Here is a 27586-nt window from a genome sequence, read left to right as displayed (position 1 = left end):
AATTATGAGCATTATTTATAAATAGTGGAACATTACAATAGAAAATAGACATGTATCTTCCAAAGACCAGTAAGCTTGAGGTCTGACGGGCCATTCAAAAGTCCTCTGGAGGCATCGTGTGTGTGTGTGTGCGCGCGCGCGCGCATATGTTTATATTTTACTTTGTGTTTCATAAAGGACTTATAACCTAAGCCTAACACACTACTGAATTTATATCGCGGCTAAAACACACACGAAAGATAGTCTAAATGACATGTTGTTGTGGGCGGTCAGAGACGTTGTCGGATACCTTGCAGAGTTTTATCATAGGTTGCATTACTAGAGTTAATATGGAGAAAAGAGAACCCGAGCAAAGGCTCCCGAAGATAAAGGTTCCCACCGAACTCTATCACCAACCATCATCTTGTCATTGTGTGTTTTCTACAGTGATCCAACTCATGCACTTACGTGGACATGATTGTCCCATTGTCAAGTCAAGCATGTGATTATATACCCATGTGGGTGTGGGTGTGCAAGGGGTGAATCTTTATTGCAAGTTTGCAACAATATGATTTGAAAAAAATCTCAAAATAAAAGATACAGAAATATAAAGACCAACCTAAAAGTGTATGTATTTATAAAAGTATTTGTATTACTTTTATTCAATACACTTCGATATAGCCCATCATATTACGATAAAGATCTATGGACTCACGTGCTACTTTGCAACTGTGTGTGTCATGCAACCCTTGGGCATTGCTCCCCGCAAAAAATTTGGACTTTGCTTCTCCTTGGAAATTAATCTCTATATTTCAAACTATTTTAAGTTCTAGCTTTGTCCTAAGTCAAGTTAATTAAGTCTATTAAAAATACATCAACATCTACCACACTATATTATATTCAACATATAATATATTTCCGTACCATTTGTATTTGACATTGTAGAAATCAACATATTTTTGTAAACTTTGTCAAATAGAGAGAAGTTCAATTAGGACAAAATTAGAACTTGAAATTATTTAGAACGGTAGGAGTGGTTTTCTCACTTTGCAGAAGATCATCTCGAAAAGGGATAATAAAAGTGTGGCGAGGTCATTGTGTGCAAAGAAGCTTGATCGATCAGTCTATGGTCCGCTTATAGACATGATTAAGGAGCTGATTAGCTCTGTAGTGGGGCACAAGGTGCTTCGGGTACAATGTGGCGCACATCTTTTTTTTAACCAGAAACACCTTGCATTCAAAAATTATGGTGGACAGACCAAATCGGTGGTCACAACAACGGTTACATCTAGCGGGAGGTCCGGCGGCCATAAAGTGTGGTGCACATCTTAGCTAAGGAAGATTGTGAGAATAAGCTTTGTAAAACATGGTTGCATGCACCTTGGATGTATTTAGAAAAAGAATAGAACAAGAAAAAAATCACTTATGTTTCTGCGTCACACTGCATAAACGAGATTGATGGGTTGAATATGGGCCAAGCATACAACCCATTAACCCCTTGTAATTATTGTGTTCCCTTATTATGTTTTGCAGTGACGTCGTAGGCATCTCACATCCACTTTCTTTTTGCATGGTATAAGTGCCTCATTTTATGGCATAAAGTTTATAGTACAAGCCATGTAAACACATAATATAGGCTGCCGCATTTTTAAACGAGCAATTTTTGTTTTTGCCACTAGTTTTTGCCCATTTTCTTTATGCCACTCTAAAATTTGACATTTCATATATTTTTTTGCCATTCTTAGATTTTGACAATATATCATAATTGTCATTCTGTGGCGAAAGCAAAATTTTGACATTTCACTTTTGTCACTCTTAGGTTTTGACAATACATCACAATTGCCACTCCGATGTATCACAATTGTCACTTTGAAAAAAATGTTTTTGCCACAGAATAGCAGTTGTGATGTATCATCAAAAAGCAAAGTGGGAAAAGTGAAATGTTAACAGCTAGAGTGGCATAAGGAAAATGGGCAAAACTAGAGCGGCAGAAACAAAAAATGTCCATTGCTCCATAAAAACTTCTCACTGAATTTGAATCCTACGAAAAGACAAATATTTATGCTTATGCATGTTTCCTAGAGAAAGAACTTGCTCAATGCATATATGACTTAGTATCAAGATGGCACCAGACAAAAAACAAAATGGTAAAACCCTCTCTCTTTCCCAAGAAAACAATAATACAGTAATAAATAATTAAACTGGTGTTAGGCAGACTCCTAACTGCTGTCTGATGGTGATTTTCATGCGTCCACTAAAAACACCCAAAGGAACAGAGATGTCTCATTGGTGGTGGACCTGATCATCTAGTAAGCAACAAGGGATCGGCCGACTATTTGCAACTGTTCCGATCTCGGCGAGGAACGGCCAGGTCTGGCTACTCCTTGAAGTCAAACCAGGAACATTTTGGGATCATAGTGCTCCTAGTTCCTCAAACCAAACACAAGTGAGATGGCGATGGCAACGATATGGTGCATCTTGTAATCCCATGCTATTGAAAGGAGAGTGGGCATGTAAAAATAAGATTATTACATACATATAAAAATTACACCGTTTCACATTCAAGATTCTGGGCCAAAGAAGAAATGCTCAAAGATTAAGCAAAGACCATGTCGGTCCAATCTTCCCCCGGGCTTCACATATCTCGTTTACAAAACCAGCGAAAGCTGGACAAGATCATTATCAATGTGACACCCAATGCCATCCACATCCCTCAGGGCTGCAAGCCCCCCTTAAACTCATTTAGAAGTGAAAAATATCATAAAAAACAACACTGAACAGTAAGCCCAAGATAATGCAAGAGTAAAAAACAACAGCAAACATTCATTCATCCGGATGATTCGCTACATAACAACTCTTGAACAGCAGTACATGCAGCAGTTTTCTGCAGACTACAACAGTAAGAATGGATGGCATTCTCCGCCATCCACATTTCACAACACCCCCTGCATTTTATGCACCCAGCAAAACAGCTCTGACCATACAAGGCGATTTACACATTTTGCTGCTGGGTGCCAAACATTACACCTACAGTTGTACACACACTTCCTACACTGCTATATCTCTCCATTTGTATACCAATTGCTATGCTGTGTGCATGAATTTACATGTACCTGCTACAAGCCTCAGAACAGGAATAAGCCGCCCGAATGAATATACTGCACCCTGGAAGCTTCAGGGCAAAAAATTCCATCTCTCAGCAGCCAGCTCCAGCAAACACACTTCCATATTCCTTGCGCTGAGGAACGAACAAGCCCCAACTCCAACAAAAACCACCAGAAATGCCGTCTGAATCTGCAAACAGCCTTCTAAGCTGAAGAAACTCAGGTTCTACCTATTCTCATCTGGATATTCACAGGTTTGAGATGACAACAGTCTTAAGCAACTGCATTGCATCCCTGCCTCATCGGTGGGTAGCCCAGCATTCGCGGTGGCAGATTCGGCAGTTTCTGTAAGTAGGCCGATTGATCAGACATGCTTTTAGGCACCTGAGGCATACCGACAACAGACAATTCTATGTCTGAATGAGCACACTTTTCCTTTCCATAGATGTTGTTGGTGACACTTCTCATGAAGTCCTTTTTGAGAGAAGTTGTACAGATCTGAGTATTACTATACATGATGAGACCCCACAAGAATACAGCATTTGGCTCACCGATGCTATGATCCACTTGCTCTAAGGGATTTGGGTCACAACCAATGTTAAGGCTTTCCAGCTGCATAACATCAGTTAGGAGAGGTCACAATCAACATTAAAGCTTGCAAACAGCAATGTGAACATAAAACAAACAGGCGGTGAAAAATAACCTTGAGAATAAGGCTGCGGAATCGTGATTTCACCCATCCAACCCAATCACGTAACTCTTCAGTTGTCGGAGCTGAGAGAACTATGCGAAGGAAGTGCTTATATTTTGCAGCATATGGAAACGGTGCAAAAATCCAATTCCAGTCGACATCAACACTACTTGTATCCTGTAAAAGTGACAAATGTGCCATTATCAGCTGCCTATTCATGAATGCAAGCAAGCCTTAAAGCTGAAGTCCGCAATCGCTTAGACGTGTCATGGATGCGTCAGCGCAGATCTTACAACATACATCATCAATTCCTATCAATCCACATTATTAAAAAAAAAGATCTTTCTACAGTTCAATAAGCAAACCACCTACACAGAACTAACCACGCCAGTTAAAGTTGGACTTCCATTAAATCATTTCAAAGCAAAAGAGAGATTAAGATAGGATGCCAACAAATCAAATGAAGCAAACATAGCACCATATTTTTTATCAATGAGTACAGGTCTAACAAGTAACAGATCGATGGGTGTGGTGAAACAATATAGAACATGGCCTATTTAAGTTGCTGGGAACACTATTGTACAAGAATTACAACTTCTGTATTTTTGGACGGATCAACGAAGCTATCAAATTTTCAAATGGAACAAGTTAACTCATCAATTTAAAAAAATGGGAACAGGGGAATAGAAAAGGACCGGACAAAAAGAAGAAAAAATAAAAACAGGTGAGTCAATTGCTTATTCGAAACCTTGACGCATAAAAGCAAACCCAATTCAAGTAACAAAGTGTTATACACTACTTTAGGTTTAAACTCCATCATGCCAATAAAGCAAGAATAGAAATGGAAGGTATTGGGGCATACCAGGCATATTAAATTCATGACTCTTCTACAACTTAGTTGCAATAAAAGAAAAAGAAAATTTTCTACATTTATTCTAGAGATATCAAACAGGCAATCAACTTCTTTTGGAGAACAGTGTGGCATAAATTAGGTAGGACCAAATAAAGAATAAATAGGCATACCTTGGTCAAAGATAAACCTCGCCAAAGCTCTTCTTTGATTTTGTTGAAAGTGCTTTTTGTGACATTAGAGGCACAAAATTCTGGTGGATAACAGGGCATCACTATGGGCATGAGAGAGCACCCGTCAGGACTCCAAAGAGGTGTTTGGTCATGCAAAGACACCGGAAGAGGCCAAGGCCAGTGAGAAAATATCTCAAAGAACCTACACAACAAAGTATTGGCAGTAGCATTTGGATGTCTGCGGCAAACATATGCTCCGAGAACCGCCAAATGAATTCCAGCAAAGAAGCCAACTAGCTGAAAATGGCATCATACAATTGAGGATAGAAGTCAGACCAAAAATAACACTATAAACATACATAAGAATTATAAATAGAGAAAAGGCAAACCACGTACATGGCAATGAATTCCTCTTTTTCTTGCCCAGAGTTTAAGGCAGCGCAACAAAAGTTGAAATTTCTGCATCAAAACTCCAAAAGTTAGAAAAGAAGAAAATTAAAAAAATAAGAAAGAAGGGTTTTGGAAACACATCGAATGACACATATAATCACGCCATAGTGCATGCCAGACAAAAAACAAAAAGTACACAGAATGTGCAAAGGCAGCACAGCCACTATCAGCACATGAACAGGGATAATGCCAGAAGCCCGGAAACATAAAAAAAATACAAGGAAGTAAAAGTAAAGAATGGCAACAATGATGTGATGTAAATAAATCTACTGAGACTATTGTTAGACCTTCATATTTGGAACTAATTGCATGATTTGTCTATTAACACGGACTCCAGATAGACATCTCCAGCTTGCCGCGTCAACTTTCTCTAGCAAACGGGGATCATTTGCATGTATAGCCTGCAGAAAATACAGCTTGTGAGAGCTTAAATTGATCACCAGATATTATGCTCAATTGTTTCTTTCAGCAAAAAGTGGTCGGACCCTTCCCTGGACCCTGCGCAAGCGGGAGCTACATGCACCAGGTTTCTTTCAGCAAATGCTCAAATTTATAATGAAAACCAATGTCGAATCTATGAGAAAGAGTGCCCAGCAGAGTGGCTATATGATAATACCCATAAGAACATAAACATAGCAGCTTTCACAAAGTGTATCACATTTGACTCGTTTAAGTGAAGAGGCTAAAAGCGTGTTAAGATAATATGCAAAAGTTGATGAATTAAAGGTATGGCCTGAGAAAAACTTGGGGAGAATATTTAGGTCACTGTTCACTGCTTTAGTCAAATATATGACTGGTTAGATGAAATGACACCAAAGATGTGGTCAATAACTCAATATGGCTTATCAAGGTACAGCAACGCAAAAATGAAACCACAATACCATATGATATTATAAGGAGTTAAATATAAATCCTACATATTAGCTCCAGGACATCATTAGGAGTTCTAGATAGTTACGCCAGAGATGTTACAGGAGCTGTTTGAGAAAGAAGTTGAATACATTTAAGTCACCTAAGTAAGAAATATAACACATAATAATAGAAAGTATTCAATAAACACTAATTGAGGTAACATGTAGCCTAAGACGTGTAATCATCACAATTTTAAGATACTTGCCTCTGCAGCATTGATAACTGGCAGCTGGGCATATGGAAAATCAACTGACACACCGTTGAATTTAAAGCGCATCAATGGAACCCTAGCACTTTCAATAGAATGCAAGTCTGATACTTCTGGCCTTGCTTCAAGCATTTGTCGCAGGACAACGAAGAAATGATGCTACAAGTTAACACATGGACACCTCATGAGGTGATTGCAAAGGCTCAAAACTGTTAGATAAACGGAAACTTGAGAAATATACTCACTTGTAGTGATGCAATGCAAGGACCAACACAGACTGCATCAATATCAGATTCAGGTCCATATGCCTTCAAAGAGAACAATGCTTGTTACCAAAAGATAAACCACAATTTTGTAAGGGGAAATGCATTGGATACAGGAGCAACATTGTAAACATGGAGATCCAGTTACAGTCCTTAAGTTTACCCAGTCTAGGTGCTTACATGCAATTACAGATTGACCAAACCAATATATTCAAACTTAACACAAGAGATATTGCTCGCTAATAATATTCTCGAAAGACCAAACAACTCCAGCTCATGGAGAGATTTAATCACTTCACTGATTCCTTTCACCTTAGGGAATTGGGGAATATTGTATGCATAAGTAAAACATCCACACTTCAAAAACTACATATGATAAACATAGAGATCATATTTAGCAAGATTTCTAATTCCCTGAACGTTACCTATGCGAAACATTTATGAGTTTATGTCTTTCAGACTATTAAGTATAAACTACTTTGGTGTTGTACATATATACACATGTAACTATGTTATCAGTAGGAGCAGATTCAAGATACAATATCTCTCATATCCATCTTAACCATCCCAAGATCAGTTTCTTAAGTTGGACATGAACAACTTAAAAATTAAAATATATCATCTCTCAGCTCATAAACAATGTGAAACCTACACATGTGATTAACTGGTCAACACGATCCTACACTTATACTCATAATCATACATTTTAACTGCTTCACCAGTAATTGTTTCTTTTGCATCATATCAATAGTGCAATAGTACTGCAGTCAAACAGAGCACCATTCTGCCAAGCACCAAATCATGCTGCTCATTTCCTTAGTCCAGACACTACCAAAGTCATGATAATAGGTAAAGAAGTTAAGGATGTAGCAACACCCACTCTACGCTGACCCTAACCTAACATAGCACAGATGCAGTTTACAAGTCAACAATAAGTTGCAAACAAACGAAGTCAAGGCTCTCCAGTAGCAACTCACATACGATGATCATCAGGACCCATCGCTGAAATGTTTGAGCAATTACCGAATATCATTGACATTTTTAGGTAACAATGCTAGGATTTTAAATCAAACATGACATAAAACAGATAACGAAATTGACCTTCAAAACTAAAGATTATTCAACTGATGTATCATATAGTAGTAGATCAGCCTAGCATCACACCATCATAAAAAAGGCACAACAAATCGTGCACAGGTTCGAGTTCAGTGCTTACCCCTAAATCATAGGAGCCAAAGGTCAACACCGTGCCTGATGTGATCCAAGGTTTCCCCCCCTGGTTGAACGCCACCATTTTCGCCCAATCCATAACTATCTGCAACAGTCACAACCGGATTACAGGTCGGATTCCAGCCCACATTGCAAGCTGCAAGCTTTGAACCAAAAGACGAACTGCCCTTACCTTGTGGAGCTCGAGTATGATCCTCTCCCTCCTCCGGGTTTCCTCCTCCGAGGGCGAAACCCCCGTATCCTCAAGGAACTGAACCTCGCAAAAAAAAAGTTACCCAAAATTAGGCACGAAACAACAAGATACGACCAAACGGCAAGCGCGCAAGCTCAACGCTTCGGCGGCTCACCTTCATAAGAGAAGAGCTCCGGGAGGAATCCATTTGCTTCATCCTGGCGAGATCGAGACAGACGACGATCGGGCGCGGCAGGATGGCACCGGGAGGCGGGAGCGGTGGAGGCCCCCGGAGGTACACCCCCGGCGTGGGCGGAATCGGCGGGGGAGGCGGAGGGCCCGTACCACGCGGCGGGGCTAGGGTTCGGCGCTCGGGCTTGCGGAAGGCCGGGCGCCCGACGGGGCGGTCGAGCACCATTGCCGGCGCGGGCCGCCGGTGCCGAGGACGTAGCGGTTGCCGGCGGCCACGCGCGCGGCGTGGGTCGCCGTGCCGTTGGTTGGTCGCCGCGGGGACGACGACGCCGGCGAGGGCCTCGTGTTTGAATTACGGTATACTATTATTTTGGGCCAGCTTTGGGGGTTTTGAGGGGAATGGGTGGGAGGATGGTGGTGGAACGGGGAGGGGGAAGACGGGGTTTATATAGAAGACGGCACGGGGTTTGGAGTTGGGCGTCGCTGCCTCTTGGAAACGGTCCACCAGTTTTCAACCTTGTTTTTTAAGCTTGTCGCTGTCAACAACCTGTTTATGTCAAACGTGCCCTTAAATCCCAGACAGCCAAAAGTTTTATGTATTTAACACCCTTTTTAGCATGGTATTATTGACAAATAGCAAATGATGATGAGATGTAGACTTTCAGTATTTTTTTCACGCCATTTTCTTAACGAATAGCAAATGAGGATGAGATGCAAACTGTCAGTATTTTTCACGCCATTTTTCTAACAAATAGCAAATGAGGATGAGATGTTGACTTTCAGTATTTTTCGCGCCATTTTTCTAGTTTATATATATAAGAGGCTTTGCCGTTATCTTCTACGTCATTTCTTTCGCGCCACTTTACATATAAGTATGTGAGAGGCTTTACCGTTGCCTTCTATGTTATATATTTCGCGCCATTTTGCATGTAAGTATATGATAGACTTTACGTTATCTTCTACGTCATATCTTTCGTGCCACTTAAGTGTAACTATATAAGCAAGTTTTGCAAGAGATGATGGGTCGTCACGTCGCACATGTTTTAGTCGTAAATGTGTTCTGTCGTTTGGGGTGAAAACATTTCTTACTGTTGATGACCGAGATTAACATTGCTCCACGCCATGTCTTCATATCTTTTAGTTCAAATTGTTTAGTTTGAGCATATAGATTGTGGTCTTTTATTAACTAAAGATTTACACATCAATGCAAATTAAATTTTAGGTAAAGATAATCAGCGGTGTATATCCTACCATAAATGCATATCTTCTCATAAATTTTGTATATTTCTTGTGCACAATTAATCTATACTACTATTAAACAATCAAACAAGAACTTTTTTAAGCACATCCCACAAAGCGTACACAGATCCAATACAACCGCACGATTAGGCCAAGTAAAATCAATCTAACGGTTAGCCTTAACCTAACCCATTTTATGTGTGCACTTAGTAATTTACATTGACTGACCGTACTCCACCGTGGAGGAAAATATGAAACTCCACGCCTAAGCAATTAGGAAACTAATAATCACAGGTGCATCCTATTCTAGGAAACTAAATTAGAGTGCATCCATCCTATTAGGAAACTAATCTCACACAAATCCATCCTATTAAAAAACTTATCTCGGACGCATTCATCCTATTAGGAAGCTAATCGCGAGCCGCCTGCCGCCATCATGCACGCTAGCCACGATGTGGGAAGCGCGAGGAGCTTCATCTTTCTCCGGGAACACACGTGCTGTCGCCACCATCATCTTCTGCCTGGAGGCCAGGTGCTCTTCTGCCGCTACTGCGACGACTCCATCCACGTCCAGGGCATGCTCTACGGCAACCATCGGCAAACTTGAGGACATACTATTTAAGGCCTTATTTGCACCGCCTCTCTTTCTTTGTCTGCGCGCCTCTTTCCTCCAATAATATTAATGAATAACTTTTTTCGGATCAGGTATTACACTGTTACAAATGTACCTATTTTATTTTTCTTCATAACTCATCAGTATATGTACGTACAGATCGTCTTACAGCATTGTAAGTTAGTATGGTTGCCAAAGCATAAACACATACAAAACCAGCTGAATACTTTCTATCATGATAATTATTGGATTTATTTTAGCCCTTTTACATTTCAATTAGTTCTTATAAATCATCTTTATTTTATATAGAAGTCGTTGTAGTCACATATCATCTTCTATTTCCTATTATCCATAGTAGATAACTATATAATTTTGGCAATCCACACAACCAAAAAATATATGTAATTTGATCCAAATTAGTACAAGTATATATTTTGCTATGCAGATTAGTAGAATAAAATAAGATTCGAGAATTAAGCATCTTGAACAATATAGCTGCACCGTAAGGCAGTTTATACTTTTTTTCCTGGCTACACTCGAAGAGAAGACTACACTACAAGCCAATATTACTGCATTAATAAATAATTGCTGATTTTATTTAAATGAGAATATTTTCCTGTGATTACTCTATGCAGCAACATAACCACTATTGTGTCTCACTTTTGAAAATACAATTTGAGCGATATCAAACATTGTGTATCCATTTGATTTATATTTTTAAAAATATTAATTTTTTTATTATGTTAATCTCACTTGAATTACATTTGAGACGTGCGTTGCACGTGCATGCTTACTAGTACTCGTAAGTAATACTAGAAGAAGTTTCTCGATTACATGGCATGCTACTAGCTATAGGAGATAAATCACAAAGATGTATGTTCTCTCCTCAAAAAAAAATTGCGCAATGTTTCATGTCGTGAAAGAAACAATAGTTGCAAATGTTACTACAACCAACACACCTCGCAATCCAGTGAAAGTAATGGCTCCTCTTGTTCTTGGATAGGATATTGCTTTATATCCCGCCAACTTAGTGTTGTGCTTATTGGCAAGATTTTGATATCAATATATTTCTTCTCATGTATAATTCAATGGCCTTTTTGCTATGTTATGGGTGATTAATTTAAATATCTATTAGATCTAGATGGTCATACTATCTTCTTTTTGTCCATTTTACTAGCACCCTGACTCTTAGTTACCAGCCAGGCAATGGAAGGAGAAGCAAAAAAGAGGGTGTAGTCTTATTAGTATTTTTTTACAGTAGTGTAGTCTTATTTGTACATTGTTTAGGTGATGAAGTTTTTAGTCGTAAACAAATGTAGAAAATTAATTGTGCCAAGTTATTGTTTGCTAAAAAATGAAAGCAGAATTGATTACATGAATGCGAGGCAGGATATGACTGCATTAATTCATTGATATATGTAAATATCAGGATACGAATTAATATTGAGTGGAGATAACACCTCAAGATATGTCCCTATTAATTCACTGCAAATAGTATACTCCATATCATGGCATTTAGTGATAACACATCAAAATATCCAACATTTATTTCAGAGGATATTTGGTTTGCAATGCCCCTTTACCTACTCAATTTTGGGGTATGCATATTTTAGTTAATGAGAAGACCCAAACTATAGCTAATATTTGGGATGGTCAAACCTTAAAATATACCTTTAAAAGGATTTTCTCAGATGAGATGATGGAATTATGGTTTAATCTAGTCAATGTAGGTAAGTCAATTTCCTTTATTGGTCAAGAAAATTCTCTACTTTGGTAATATGAGCGTAAAGGGGTGTATTCTTGTAGATCTTTATATGTCATCGTCAAGTTTAGGGGGGGGGGGGGGGTCAACCAGTACATTTGCCTCTAGTTTGACAACTCAAGCCCCCCCCCCCCCTAAGATTCAGGGTTTTATTTTGTGCAACATACGACAATCACTTGTGACAAACTGAGAAGAAGAGGTCTGGCTAAACCTTTAGAATGTATTCATTACAAGGAGATTGAGTCAGTGATACGTTTCTGTCGTATCTACTTTTCCAAACACTTTTGCTTTTGTTTTGGACTCTAATTTGCATGATTTGAATAAAACTAATCCAGACTGACGCTGTTTTCAGCAGAACTACCATGGTGTTGTTTTTGTGCAAAAATATAAGTTCTCAGAATTGGACGAAACTTTTTGGAGATTTTTTATGGAATATATAAAAAATACTGGAGCCAAGACCCAGAGGAGGGGAGCCACCAGTGGCCCACGATCCACCAGCGGCCACCCCACCTAGGTGCGCCCTTGTGCCTCGTGGGGCGCACGTGGCTTCGTTGACCCTAATCTCAAACCTATAAATTCCTATTTCTCGAGAAGAAAATAAGAGAGGAAGTTTCATCACGTTTTACAATACGGAGCCGCCGTCCCCTCCTGTACTTCATCGGGAGGGCAGATCTGGAGTCCGTTCGGGGCTCCGGAGAGGAGGATTCGTCATCATCGTCATCATCAACCTTCCTCCATCACCAATGTCATGATGCTCACCACCGAGAGTGAGTAATTCCTTCATAGGCTTGTTGGACGGTGATCGGTTGGATGAGATTTATCATTTAATCGAGTTAGTTTTGCTAGGGCTTGATCCCTAGTATCCCCTATGTTCTGAGATTGATGTTGCTATGACTTTGCTATGCTTAATGCTTGTCACTAGGGCTCGAGTGCCATGATTTCATATCTGAACCCTTTATGTTTTCATGAATATATTTGTGTTCTTGATCCTATCTTGCAAGTTATACGCACCTATTACGTGTTATGATCCGCATACCCCAAGGTGACAATAATTGGGATTCTTTCCGATGATTACCATAGTTTGAGGAGTTCATGTATTTACTGTGTTAATGCTTTCTTTTGGTCTCTATAAAAAGGAGGCCTTAATATCCCTTAGTTTCCTTATGGACCCCGTTGCCACGAGAGGGTAGGACAAAAGATGTCATGCAAGTTCTTATCATAAGGATGTATGACTATATACGGAATACATGCCTACATTATACTGATGAATTGGAGCTAGTTCTGTGTCGCCCTAGGTTATAACGGTTGCATGGTAAATGTTATCCAGCATAATTATCCATCACCGATCCAATGCCTACGAGCTTTTCACATATTGCTTTTGCTAAGTTACTACATTTGTTGTTGCTGTCATAATTGCTACAAAACTATTACTGCTACCATTACAGTTACTGTTGCTATCATTACTATTTCTATCAAACTATCATACTATTGTGCTACTGATCACTCTGCTGCAGATATTTAGTCTCCAAGTGTGGTTGAATTGACAACTCAACTACTAATAATTGCAAATATTCCTTGGCTCCCCTTGTGTCGAATCAATAAATTTGGGTTAAATACTCTACCCTCAAAAACTGTTGCGATCCCCTATACTTGTGAGTTATCAAGACCTTTTTCTGGCGCCGTTGCTAGGGAGCATAACTCTATTTGCTGAATCACTTGGGATTTATATCTGTTGATCACTATGAAGAATCTTAAGGATGATAGAACCAAGATCATTCCCTCTAAGACGAGGGGAGGTAAAGAACTGCTATCTAGCTCTGCACTTGATTCATCTTCTGTTTTGAGTAAGCTTGCGACACCACCACCTGCTATAAATTCTAATATGTTGCAAGTAATTGATGATGCTACTTCTGCTATGAATGATGCTATTGATGATGCTAGTACTTTGCTTGATGATACTATGTCACTAGGTGAATTTCTTGATGAACAACTTGCTAAAGCTAAAGAATTTGAGAATGTTGAAACAGATGAAATTATTGAAACTGAAAATTATGAAACACCCATGCGACCTAGCTCTCCTAGATATGAATTGCCTAAGATACATGAGGGATATGTTATGGAAGGAGAGATAGCTAGGGAATTTCTTGCTTGTAATGATAGAGATGATCTTAAGAAATTACTATGTAAGCTGAAAGAAAAATCTTTGAATGCTAGAATGAAATGTGATCCTAAGTTTGCTACTTCACCTATCTTTGTTACTAATGAGGACTATGAATTCTTTGTCGATCCAGAGTTAATTACTTTGGTTGAATCTGATCCTTTCCATGGTTATGAAACTAAAACTGTCGTGGCACATCTTACTAAATTAAATGACATAGCCACCCTTTTTGCTCATGATGAAAAAATCGCTATTACTATATCCTCAAGTTATTTCCTTTCTCGTTAAAGGGTGATGCTAAGATATGGTTTAATACTCTTGCTCCTGGTTGCGTGCGTAGTCCCCAGGATATGATATATTACTTCTCTGAAAAATATTTTCCTGATCCTAAGAAACAAGTTGTCTTATAGGAAATATTTAACTTTGTGCAAATTTAAGAAGAGAATCTCCCTCAAGCTTGGGGGAGGCTTCTCCAATTGTTTAATGCTTTGCCTGATCATCCTCAAACAAAAATGAAATACTGGATATCTTCTATAACAGACTAACCGATACTTCTAGGGACTACCTAGATAGTTGTGCTGGTTGTGTTTTCAAGGAATGAACTATTGAACAAGCAGAAGAATTATTGAATAATATACTAAAGAATGATAATGATTGGACACTTCCTGAACCACCACCTAGACCAACTCCGAAGAAGAGGAGTATTCTATTTGTCAGCCCTGAAGATATGTAAGAGGCAAAGAAGTCTATGAAAGAAAACGGTATTAAAGCTGGAGATGTTAATAATTTACCACCTACTGAAGAAATACATGGTCTTGACACACCGGCACAGGTGATAGAGGTAAATTATCTTATAAAGTTTGATGAAGGTGATATTCCTTACAATAAACCTCCTAGTCAATGCTTGTATGAATTTGACAATTACATTATTAAGCAAGATCATTTTAATGCAAATGTTATGAAAAAAATTGAAACGTAATGCCTGCATGATTAATCGCTTGAGTGACTTGATGTTTTGAATTGCTAATGATGTCAAAGGTGTAGGTAAACATGCTTGCATGGTCCAAATCCAACTAGAACAAGTTGCTAAATCTCAAAATGATATGCTCGATGAAATGAATAATAATATGAATGATCATGTTGTTAGAGTAATGACTAGAGGGGGTAGAATGACTCAGGAGCCACTTTTATCCCGAAGGTCACCCTAAAAGAATTGAACAAGACTCTCAAAGAATTAATGTTAATGCACCTAGTCCATCTAAAAACAAAAGGAAAAAGAAAAATGATAGGACTTTGCATACTTCTAGTCAACCTGAGATAGAAAAACCTTCTGACGATAATAATGATGTTTCAATTTCTGATGCTGAAACACAATCTAGTAATGAACATTCATGATGCAGAGCATCCTACAGACATCACCATGCCAAGAGTCCGTTTGGCAAGTGACACGTGCGACATCTACTTCACATACACAAAGGCGAATCATCTCCTTTACACGTGTCACTTGACCCCTTTGAGGATGGTATACTACTTGACACTTCTCCTGTGTGCATGCGTAGGTATTGTCGGAGCTTCATGGATGTCGAGGAGGAGTGCGAGCGCGAGTGTACGTCTACATCATCCGCGAGGGAAGAGTGAAAGAGAAGACGGAAGATAGGAGAAGAAGATGGAGCAGCTGCTGAAACCAGACTGGACGTCTGGACCTCCATCCGGATCATCCAGACCCTCTCCCGGATCGTCCAGCTACGACAATAGATGACAATAGCAGGCCTCCATCCAAAGCCGGATCATCCGAGACTCCATCCAGATCATCCGGACCCTGATGCTCGGATCATCCGGGGCTCCATCCGGATCATCCGGACCCCGACGCCCGGATCATCCAGGATCCTGTCCGGATCATCCGACCTTGCTTGCGTGCAACATCTTGGGCCGAGGCCCGTATACCCATTTGCCCCCCTCATTAGCTTAGACTATAAATAGACCTCCTCCTCCCCATTTTTAGGGTTAGCAAATAGAATAGCTCATTTGTATGTGAGCTTTGATCCTACTACTCTTCTCTTGAGAGAGAGAGAGACCACTCCTTTGGAGGCCAAGACCTCCATCTAGGAGAAGATCCCTAGTGGATTCAAGACCCCCATCTAGGAAAGGATCTATCTAGATCATCAAGACGCCATATCCTTTAGATTTGGGATGAACTCTATCTTTTATCTTTCTCTTTGTTGTTCATGTACCCTTGTGGATCTTGTTTGTTTGATTGTCTAGTGGATGTGTGATTGGACTTGTTCTTGAGTGTTCCTCTCATGTTTCCCCTCATGTTCTTCGTGTTTTTCATGGGATCCCCTCCATTTCGTGAAAGATTGGCCCCTAGGGTTCCACCCTACATCATCTTGGTATCATGAGCCATGTTGATCACGAATTTGGAGTCCCTACCCCTCTTTTTCTAGCCTAATTTTGTGTTTTATCGTCCTAAATCCGAAAATTCTCACCAAAAATAGCCCCCAATTTTTTTGATTTGTTTGTTTGCTGATGTTTTGTTGATTTTGTGTTTTGAGTGGATATAGCTTTTCCCCATATTTTCCCCCTTTCCATCCATGAAATTCGTCCAATTTTGACCCCAAAATCATCCATTGCCGCCCAAAAGCGTCTTTGAGAGGAAATCCCAAGCAATTTGACCTGCCCGGATCATCCGAAAGTGCTCTCGGATCATCCGGATCCACCCAGATCAGCTGGGCCCTCTCCTGGACGTCCGGACACCCCACGCGCCAGAAAACCGGTTGATGAACCCGGATGATCCGGACCTACTCCCGGATGTCCGGGTAACCCTGAAACTGACCCAGCTGAAATTTTGTTTTGGCTATAACTAATTCATCCGGAGTCCGTTTTTGACGTTCTTTACCTCGTTTTGAAGCTATTGGCATCCACCATGCCACAAAAATACTACCACCACCATTTGAGTCCATGGAATTTTGTCAATATTGGCATCTTTTCCTAGGCCCTCCACCATATCATCCGCATCACCACCACCGACTTCCGCAACCTAACCCATTTTGTCCCCCATTGCATTTGTGGTTGTTTGAGTTGTGATTTGAGTCTCCTAAGGAGTTTTACCTACTTAGGGACGGTTGCTTATTCATCAACCACCACCACCACCACTTCCGCATTACCAACTTCGAAACCACCTCCGCTTTCTGTTACCACCATTTGACATTTGCCTTTGGAGATTTTGAGTTTGCGGTTTTTCCGTTTCCTAGGGTGTTTCGGCTAACTAGGAACGGTTTGACATCGATAACACCATCGCTCAACTTCGCCAAGGTTCGACATCGACCACCTTCACCATTTTGACACCCTAACCGTAAGCAAGAATGGTAACCTCTATATCATCTTGGTATCGTGGTATCCCACCATTGTCCATTCATTCTTGCCATAGTATTGATAACCCCTAGCCATTTTGCGTCACTTGCTTATCGAGAGTAGCCATTTGAGTATTGTCGGCAACGTTACTTGTGCACTTTAGTGATCACTGATCCATACCTTCCATTGCATACATACCATATCATCTTGGTATCCTCATTGTGGTACCATCATATCATCTCTTGTGTCACAAGATTGTTCCTGCATATACACAATCGCTATCTTGGTTCGTGCATTTCGCATAGTGGCCATACAAAAGAGAGAGAGAAAAAGAATAAGATTTTAAGAAAAGAAAAAGAGTGAACAAAGAAGCTTGTAAGCAAGAGCCATAGCATCGCCACATTGCATATCATATAACATCATTGATCATCTTGATCATCGTGTGCGAAACACCGGAACACCATTCATAATAGCATACTTGGGATAGAAAGTTGTTACATTTTGCATCTTATAGGTTGTGCACAAGTGTCGGAGCCGCCTATTGAGCAACCGTGCTAGCGTCTCTCTTGAGTTGTGCAACACGAGCGTCTTCCGTGGATTCCACATTTTGTGCTCATTCCTTGGTTGCACAACCCCATTTATCTATCTGTGTGTGTGTGTGTTTGTGTGTGTGTGTGTTTCCGTGTGCCACATATTTCTATTGGTCTACTTGTTTCACTTGCGAATTTGTGAATCTCTATCAACATTATTGACTCTTGCAAACATTTTGCATCAAATTTTTGTGCCACTTGTCCTAACCAATCCACTCGATAAGCTTTACTTTGTAGGTGTGAGTGAGCAAGTCCGGTACCAATTCCCCTATTATTCTTTCATTTCACATTGAGTGAAATGGGATACATCCTCAACTTTGGGAAAAGGTAGCTTGGTATTGTTTATCTAATTTCCTACTCACCTTTGCTCGAGTCTTGTGATGGATAGGCAAAGCACAACTCCTTCGGTCTACAACAACAACGACACGTTTGGTGCCACGAAAAACAACTTGGATGCCAAGATGGATGCTCAAATGGAGGAGATCAAAGCCCTCGTCAAGTACTACAAGAGATCTTCCTCATCTTCGAGAAGACGCTCAAGTGCAAATGCTTCCGAGCTACCATCTCCGGCAAGGCCACATCGGCATCGACACCATCACCAAAAAGAACGTGAAGGTCAAGAGCTCAACACCAACCACCGCTCTATGACTTCACCATCTACCTTGGCATCTTTGCCAAGCGACTTCAAGGCATCTTCGCCTTTGGACATACGGCCTCTTTGCCAACAAGCACCTCAAGACTACGCTCAAGAGAAGCTCCCCAAGCTCAAGTTCGCGACTCCACGAGCTACTAAGACCTCGACATCGACCACGAGCTTCCTTTCTATGGGTCTCAAGACCCCGAGGAATATTTCGAGTGGGAGTGCTAGATGGATGACTACCTCAAGCTACATCAAGTCCCCTCCGAAGATCAAGTGAAGTGTGCCACAAGTAACTTCCATGACTACGCATCGACATGGCGGCTTCACACACCTTCGAAGACCTTCGACATGAGTTGGCCCAAGACGAAGAAAGCTATGCGGTGAGAGTTTTTGCCTTCCACCTACATGGAACAACTTCAATGCCAATTGGAGAACACCGTCCAAGGATCCAAGTCCCTTGACAAGTACTTCCACGATATGAAGAAAGCCTTGCGATGAGCCGGCGTGGACAACCCCATTTGGATGAAGTTCCACTTCATGATGGGATTGAACAACGACATCTCCAAGACTATCTTCCTGAAGAATTACAAGTCCCTCGACGACCTCTACATTGCTACTCTCAAGGCGCGACAAGAAATTGTGAAGGCCAAGGCTTCTCCACCCCAAGCACACTTCGCGATGACCAAGCTCCACGACAACGAGCACGAGGATAGTACCACCGAGAGGTCCAAGCCCGACGAGCTCCAAGATGATGCTGCCAAGTTTGACTTCATCGCCATTCCTCTTTGTGTCATTGAAGATGCCCAGTCTACCACGACTCTTTTTGAAGATGGTGCGGCGACAACTACCACTAGGGAGCCATTCGAGGACCAAGCTTTGGAGGCGAGCGACATGGTGATGAGCAAGAATGATGCTTCCATCTTAGGAGGCGAGAGTGATGATGTGCCATCTTCGTCCTTCATCCACGGCGATGGTGACCAGATGGTTGAGCACATGATTTTCCCTTCGACCATGGCGGCGTATGATGATGACTTGAGTGATTTGTGCTACCATATTGAGAGTGAGAGAGAGCTCACCACTAGCCCCATATACAACGAGTTGCCCCAATTCCCATGTGAGGAAAGCCACAACCCCCACCATTTGAGCGAGATAAGTGACTCCACCATATGTGACTTTGAGTGCACCTACTTTGAGGGAGTGAGTGAGTCACCACATAGAGAGAGTGTTATAGTTGATAGGTCATGTGAGGACATTTTGACCTCTAACGACTTAACCTCTACCCCTATTGTGTATTCCCATTTGGTGCTAGGTCCCATATATGAAGACGCGCCGATTCTCGACGACTTCATCCTTCCTATGGACAAAACGATGGACATGGTGGAATATGACGCACCCCCACATGGTTCCATCAAGTTGATGATGATGACCACCATTTGGTCTTTTCCACCTCACCTACAACACATGAGTGGAATGACAAAGGTAACATAGGTGAAGGTGCTGCTCTTGTCCCACTAGTAGACTATCTTGACATTGATTGCTTGCATGATGGTGATCCACCTATTGACATGCTTCATGCTAGTTCAACTTTCCCCTGCGATGATTTACCCATTTATGATGAGTTTCATGATTGCCATGTGGAGTCTATTAGTTGTGATGCCATGTTGCATAGGATTTCTTGTGACAATTCTTCAGGTCACATCATGTTTGATAATCCGCTTGACTTGTCATATGCTATGCATGAGATAAACAATATGTCCAATTTGCAATCTCTTCGTAGTAACTATGCATATGCCATTAAAATAAACCCAATTTGCACATATGGCATAGATGACAAGCCCATGGTTATTGGCATTTGTTTTCCTTGTGATGATATTGATATGGTTCCTTTACATCATGTCAATCATATGCCATGCCACGATCACCTAGTTTCGGACATGAATCGTTTGCCATGTTTTCAATATTCTCCATATGATGTTTCCGCTATTTCCCATAAGTAGACCCTCATAGTTTCCTCATACATTTTAGGAGATTTTGATCCATCCCATACATTGCATGAATCCCATGATTGTGTGCACCATATTGAAAGTGCAACTATCCCTGGGTGGTTTTGGTAATTCCTAACAACATATAGCTCATTGAGCTAATGCTATTTCAAGATAAATATTTCAGGAAAGCTCAATGATTGGCATGGCATGGATGAGAAAAGTGGATCCCTCAAAATGCTAAGGACAAAAGGATTGGCTCAAGCTCAAAGCACAAGACTCTACATTTTCTATTTTAGTGATCCAAGATCACATTGAGTCTATAGGAAAAGCCAATACTATCAAGGAGGGATGAGGTGTTGCTTAATGAGGCTCTTGCTCAAAATGCTTAGTGATATGCTCCAAAGCCCTCAACTACTTTCTCACATCCACATATGACCCAAACCAAAAGTCCAACTCGGCCCCACCGATTCTTTCTATCCGGCGCCACCGAGTTCAGATGTCATAGCCACTGCCACAAACCCTAATCAAGTCAGTCTCACCGATAGGGATCTCGGTCTCACCAAGATGGGATTATAATCTCTCTGTTTCCCTTCATAGCATTTCGGTCCAACCGAGATGAGCGATCGGTCCCACCGAGATTGCAATGCAAACTCTCTGTTTACCTTTCATAACATTTCGGTCCAACCGAGATGAGCAAATCGGTCCCACCGAGTTTGCCTGACCAACTCTCTGGTTAGCTTATTACCAAAATCGGCCCCATCGAGTTTGTGTAATCGGTCTCACCGAGATTACGTTATGCCCTAACCCGAACCATATCGGTCCCACCGAGTTGACATGTCGGTCCCACCGAAAATCCTAACGGTCACATTATTTGCTAAATCGGTCCGACCGAGTTTCACGATTCGGTCCCATCGAGATTGGTAAGTTGTGTGTAATGGTTAGATTTTGTGTGGAGGCTATATATACCCCTCCACCCACTCTTCATTTGTGGAGAGAGCCATCAGAACATGCCTACACTTCCAACATACATTTTCTGAGAGAGAACCACCTACACTTGTGTTGAGGTCAAGATATTCCATTCCTACCATATGAATCTTGATCTCTAGCCTTCCCCAAGTTGCTTTCCACTCAAATCTTCTTTCCATGAAATCCAAATCCTGTGAGAGAGAGTTGAGTGTTGGGGAGACTATCATTTGAAGCACAAGAGCAAGGAGTTCATCATCAACACACCATTTGTTACTTATTAGAGAGTGGTGTCTCCTAGATTGGCTAGGTGTCACTTGGGAGCCCCCGACAAGATTGTGGAGTTGAACCAAGGAGTTTGTAAGGGCGAGGAGATCGCATGCTTCATGAAGATCTACCCTAGTGAGGCAAGTCCTTCATGGGCGACGGCCATGGTGGGATAGACAAGGTTGCTTCTTCGTGGACCCTTCGTGGGTGGAGCCCTCCGTGGACTCGCGCAGCCGTTACCCTTCGTGGGTTGAAGTCTCCATCAACGTGGATGTATGATAGCACCACCTATCGGAACCACGACAACAACATCCGTGTCTCCAATTGCGCTTGCCTTCTCAAACTCCTCCCCTTTACCTTCATATGCAATTGTTTTACATTCCGCTGCTATACTCTTAGAATTGCATGTGTAGGTTGATTGCTTGACTTGTGCTAAGTTGCTAAAATCTGCCAAGAACTAAAATTGGGAAAAGGCAAGTTTTTTTATTTGGTCAAGTAGTATAATCACCCCCTCCTCTAGACATACTTTCGATCCTACAAGTAGTATCAGAGCTTTGATCTCCATTTGCTTTTATTTGCATAGCTTTTGGTAGTCAGTAGCCTTGGTTTCACAATGTAGGAGAGTATGGCGTCTAGTGAGGGAAATTACCACCATAGAGGTCCTTACTTTGATGGTACTAATTTTGCTAGTTGGAAGCATAAGATGAAAATGCATATTCTTGGACATAACCCCGCCTTTTGGGCTATTGTGTGTATTGGCTTGCAAGGTGAATTCTTTGATGGGAGAGAACCGAACCATGAAGCTACCGCGGAAGAGTTGAAGATGCCGCAATACAATGCTCAAGCTTGTGATATCCTCTTCAACGGATTGTGCCCCGAAGAATTCAACAAAATCAGCCGTCTTGAGAATGCAAAGGAAATTTGGGATACTTTGATTGAGATGCACGAAGGTACCGACTCCGTCAAGGAATCCAAATTGGATGTGCTTCAAAGTCAACTTGACAAGTTCAAAATGAAGGATGGTGAAGGTGTCGCTGAAATGTATTCTAGGCTTGCTCTCATCACAAATGAAATTGCCGGCTTAGGAAGTGAAGAGATGACCAATAAATTCATCATCAAGAAGATCCTAAGAGCTTGGATGGAAAATATGATACCATGTGCACATTGATCCAAATGATGCCCAATTACAAAGATCTCAAGCCAACGGAAGTCCTTGGAAGAATTGTTGCTCATGAGATGTCACTCAAGGATAGAGCTCCACAACAAGTCAAGTTGTGCTTACAAAGCCTCATGTGAAGCCCCCATATCATCAAGTGAGAAACAAACCTTCAATGAAGAATTGAGCCTAATGGTGAAGAACTTCAACAAGTTCTACAAGAGTAGGAGCAAGGAAAGAAGTTCCAAGTCAAGGTCCTACAATGACAAAAGATCTTCTAGTCGTGAGCGTAATTGCTACAATTGTGGAAGACCCGGACACTATTCCAATGAGTGTACGGCACCCTACAAAAGAAGAGAAGATTCTCCAAAAAGAAGAAGTAGAAGAAAAGAATCACCATCTAGAGAAAGAAGGAGTAGAGATGAATGTTATGAACGAAGAACATCCCGGAGAAGCAAGGATTCGGAAAGGAAGGACAAGTCATCAAGGAGCTACACAAAACAAAGACATCAAGCTTATGTTGGTTGATAACCCACAAGTGTAGGGGATCGCAACAGCTTTCGAGGGTAAAGTATTCAACCCAAATTTATTGATTCGACACAAGGGGAGCCAAAGAATATTCTTGAGTATTGGTAGTTGAGTTGTCAATTCAACCACACCTGGATAACTTAGTATCTACAGCAAAGTGTTTAGTAGCAAAAGTGGTATGGTAATAATAGTAACGGTAGCAAAAGTAAAGATAAATGTTTTTGGGTTTTTGTAGTAGTTTTGACAGTAGCAACGAAAAAGTAAATAAGCGAAGAACAATATGTGAAAAGCTCGTAGGCAATGGATCAGTGATGGATAATTATGCCGGATGCGATTCCTCATGCAATAATTATAACATAGGGTGATATAGAACTAGCTCCAATTCATCAATGTAATGTAGGCATGTATTCCGTAAATAGTCATACGTGCTTATGGAAAAGAACTTGCATGACATCTTTTGTCCTACCCTCCCGTTGCAGCGGGGTCCTTACGGAAACTAAGGGATATTAAGGCCTCTTTTTAAGAGAGAACCGGAACAAAGCATTAGATATAGTGAATACATGAACTCCTCAAACTATGGTCATCACCGAGAAGTATCCTGATTATTGTCACTTCGGGGTTGTCGGATCATAACACATAATAGGTGACTATAGACTTGCAAGATAGGATCAAGAACACACATATATTCATGAAAACATAATAGGTTCAGATCTGAAATCATGGCACTCGGGCCCTAGTGACAAGCATTAAGCATAGCAAAGTCATAACAACATCAATCTCAGAACATAGTGGATACTAGGGATCAAACCCTAACAAAACTAACTTGATTACATGGTAAATCTCATCCAACCCATCACCGTCCAGCAAGCCTACGATATAATTACTCACGCACGGCGGTGAGCATCATGAAATTGGTGATGGAGGATGGTTGATGATGATGACGGCGACGAATCCCCCTCTCTGGAGCCCCGAACAGACTCCAGATCAGCTCTCCTGAGAGAGATTAGGGCTTAGCGGCGGCTCCGTGTCATGAAACGCGATGAAACTTTCTCTTCGATTTTTTTCTCCCCGAACGTGAATATATGGAGTTGGAGTTAACGTCGGTGGAGGTCCAGGGGGCCCACGAGATAGGAGGCCGCGCCCTACAAGGGGGGCGCCCCCCTGTCTCGTGGATAGCCTGTGGGCCCCCTGGCATTGATTCTTTTGCCAAAAAATCTTATTAATTCCAAAAAGTGCCTTCGTGGATTTCCAGGACATTCCGAGAACTTTTCTTTTCTACACATAAAACAACATCATGGTAGTTCTGCTGAAAACAACGTCAGTCCGGGTTAGTTTCATTCAAATCATGCAAGTTAGAGTCCAAAACAAGGGCAAAAGTGTTTGGAAAAGTAGATACGTTGGAGACGTATCATTGGTGAATGGGTATCCGGCTCTGACTCCGACAATCACTCCGAGAGAAGCTATCACTCCGACTCTGAATATACTCAAGATGAAGGTGTTGCCAGTCTAGCACTTGTATCAACCAACTCCTACGACATATTTGATTCACCAAATGAAGAACTTGGAAGATGCTTCATGGCTAAAGGCCCAAAGGTAACACACCCCGAGTATGTTGATTTCAATAGTGATGAAGATGACTTGTTAGGTGATGATGATTTACTTGTTGACAACTCTAGTGATGAATACTATGATGAAACGTCAAATAATCATGCTAATCAAGATAAAACGAATGACAATGATACAGAGAAGATTGAGCTCCTAACTAAAGAACTAAACACTCTTAAGTTAGCTCATGAAACTATCTTAGGAGATCATCGAGAACTTTTAAGGACTCATGAGAAGTTACGCTTTGAAAAGCTCAACCTCGAGAAAGAACATGAGTTTTTAAAGGTAGTCAATGATGATATTCGCAAGAAAAGTTCTTCTTACATTGCCAAGCGTTTACTCTTACCTACTTAGATGCCTCAAGTCAAGTCTAGTAACAAGAACAAGAAAGATTCTTCCTCTAGTAGTAACAATAATCATGCTAAATCCAATGTTGTTGCTTCTAGTAGTTCTCTTGATTCCACTAATGATTCTCTTAGCCAAGTTACACTTGAGCAAGAAAATAGCTTATTGAAGGGAATTATAGAGAAAGGTGTTTACAAGAGCCTTGCCGGGAGTAAGCAATTCGAGGAAATTGTACGCAAGCAAGGAAGGCACCGGAAGAACCAAGGTGTTGGTTTTGAACGGAAGTTCAATGCCAGTGGAGTTGAGTGGGAAGAAGATCAATACCCCAAGACGAAGTTTGTTCCTCGACAAGAGAAGTATGATCCTACTTATTTCAAAGGGACACAAGCTCAAGATGATCTTTCACCACAAGACCACAAGCAAAAAGGCAAGGACAAGCTTCAAGAGGAGATTGATGCATTTGAAGAAGCTCCTAAGGCCTTGGTCAAGTGGGTTTGCAAGACTACATCAAGTTCTACTTCATCAAGTACGACTACAACTCCAAGGATTCCCATCAAGATGATGTGGATCCCGAAGAAGAAGAACTAGAGAGTTCTTGAGGGTGACTCCGCCAACATACTTCACTCTTATCATTTTGGCGAGGACAAGTGCAATCAACTTCCACATCTTGCACTAGTTCAAGGAGTCACAAACCCTCTTGTTGGTAAGACAAGGGACAAGGTAACCTAATGCTTTCATAGACATTATATTGTGTGTGTGTGCGCATCACTCTATGTCTATGGATATCCTTGTTTTTTCCTTGTGGGACTAACCCGTGTAGGTATTGAAAGTGCAACTCACTCCAAAGGATTGCTCCAAACAATCTACATCAACATTGGGCATCCACATCTTCAACACCTACATGAAGTTATCATCGACAAAACCCAAGGTTAGTTCATCCCTCTTAGGGGGGATCTCACATCTAGGGGGATTACTCTAAGAATTGAGCTAAAGCAACTCTAATGGTGTGAACACAACAATGCTTTATGTAAAAGTGGTAACCCCACTTGTGCTTAAACGATGATTATGACCTATGATCAAATGTTCTCATTTGACTCCTAAGTCAATATACTCATATATAGATGACCTAGTCATCGCCAATTGCTTGATAGATGCTAGAATTGTGTGTGCATGCTTTATCACATATTTCATTTGCCATTTTATTGTGTGAGCATGTTGGTTGCATAATTTACTCATTCAAGGACATCCACTTGTAGTTTTGATTGTTTGGTTTCTTTTCTTTTGCCAAGTGGATGGACAAGAATGCCTAAGAACCTTCTCTAGCTATCTATGCTTTTCTTGTCTCAAACTCTATTCATGCTATATCACAAAGTTTGATCAAGTCAGATTCGAACCACTATGTGTGAGGAGCACTCGGAGTCCCCGATTCGTCATAGACTTAAACTTCCAAAACCTCTTTGTGCGTTTCGGTTTGACCGATTCAACCTTTTCAATCTCGGTGCAACCGATTAGAACTTTTCGGTCACACCGAGTTGCAATAACTGCTTGCAGTAATGCGTCTCGGTGCCACCGAGTTGTTCCACTCGGTCACACCGACAAGGTCAGGCTATATATACTCACGGGTCAAATTTTGGAAAATCTTCCGAAACCCTTCGCCCGCGCATAGCCTGCTCTGCCTCTTCGGATCTCCGGATCATCCTCCTCATCGCTAGCGACCTCCCGCCGCTGGTCTGCGCCGCCGTCAACGGGATTCTGCTCTGCCGTTGCTGCTGTAGCAAGTCCATCACCGCATTAGGGTATGGATTTGAACTTTGTGCTAATCTTAACTCTGATTCCTAGCACATTGCATTGCCATGAATATTTCCATGTTTGAAATCTTCCTATCCGGCAAAACTACTCCACAAATTAGTCTTGGATTGAAAATTTAGGGTTAGGTTTCCGCCGAATTCATCTCGGACCGACGGAGTTGTAGAAATCGGTCTCACCGATTTGGCTCAGGCCATTGCACATGTGATTCTCGGTCTGACCGAGAATTGCAAATCAGTGTGACTGAGATCGATTCTTTGTGAAACCCTAGCAGTCTCGGTGCCACCGAACTGTGACTCGGTCTGACCGAGTTCACTAGTTTAGGTTCCAAAAGCTGCTTCGGTATCACCGAGT

General features: G+C 41.3%; 1 protein-coding gene across 1 annotated transcript; it reads right to left on the bottom strand.

Moving 5' to 3' along the window:
- Window positions 1-2782: 2782 nt before the first annotated feature.
- LOC123092317 (nuclear poly(A) polymerase 3) lies at window positions 2783-8628 on the bottom strand. The gene is made up of 10 exons (XM_044514060.1): window positions 8208-8628; window positions 8033-8110; window positions 7847-7945; window positions 6613-6675; window positions 6365-6526; window positions 5535-5648; window positions 5194-5256; window positions 4798-5094; window positions 3787-3951; window positions 2783-3695 (listed from the first exon to the last, which is right to left on the bottom strand). Exons 1-10 carry the CDS (start codon window positions 8448-8450, stop codon window positions 3357-3359), a joined length of 1623 nt encoding a protein of 540 aa, XP_044369995.1. The 5' UTR covers window positions 8451-8628; the 3' UTR covers window positions 2783-3356.
- Between the last annotated feature and the right edge of the window lie 18958 nt (window positions 8629-27586).

This window comes from Triticum aestivum, chromosome 4B (assembly GCF_018294505.1).
Source record: "Triticum aestivum cultivar Chinese Spring chromosome 4B, IWGSC CS RefSeq v2.1, whole genome shotgun sequence".
Lineage (NCBI taxonomy): Eukaryota > Viridiplantae > Streptophyta > Magnoliopsida > Poales > Poaceae > Triticum > Triticum aestivum.
Note: the sequence above shows the minus strand (reverse complement) of the source record. Positions and strands in the feature narration are given on the sequence as shown.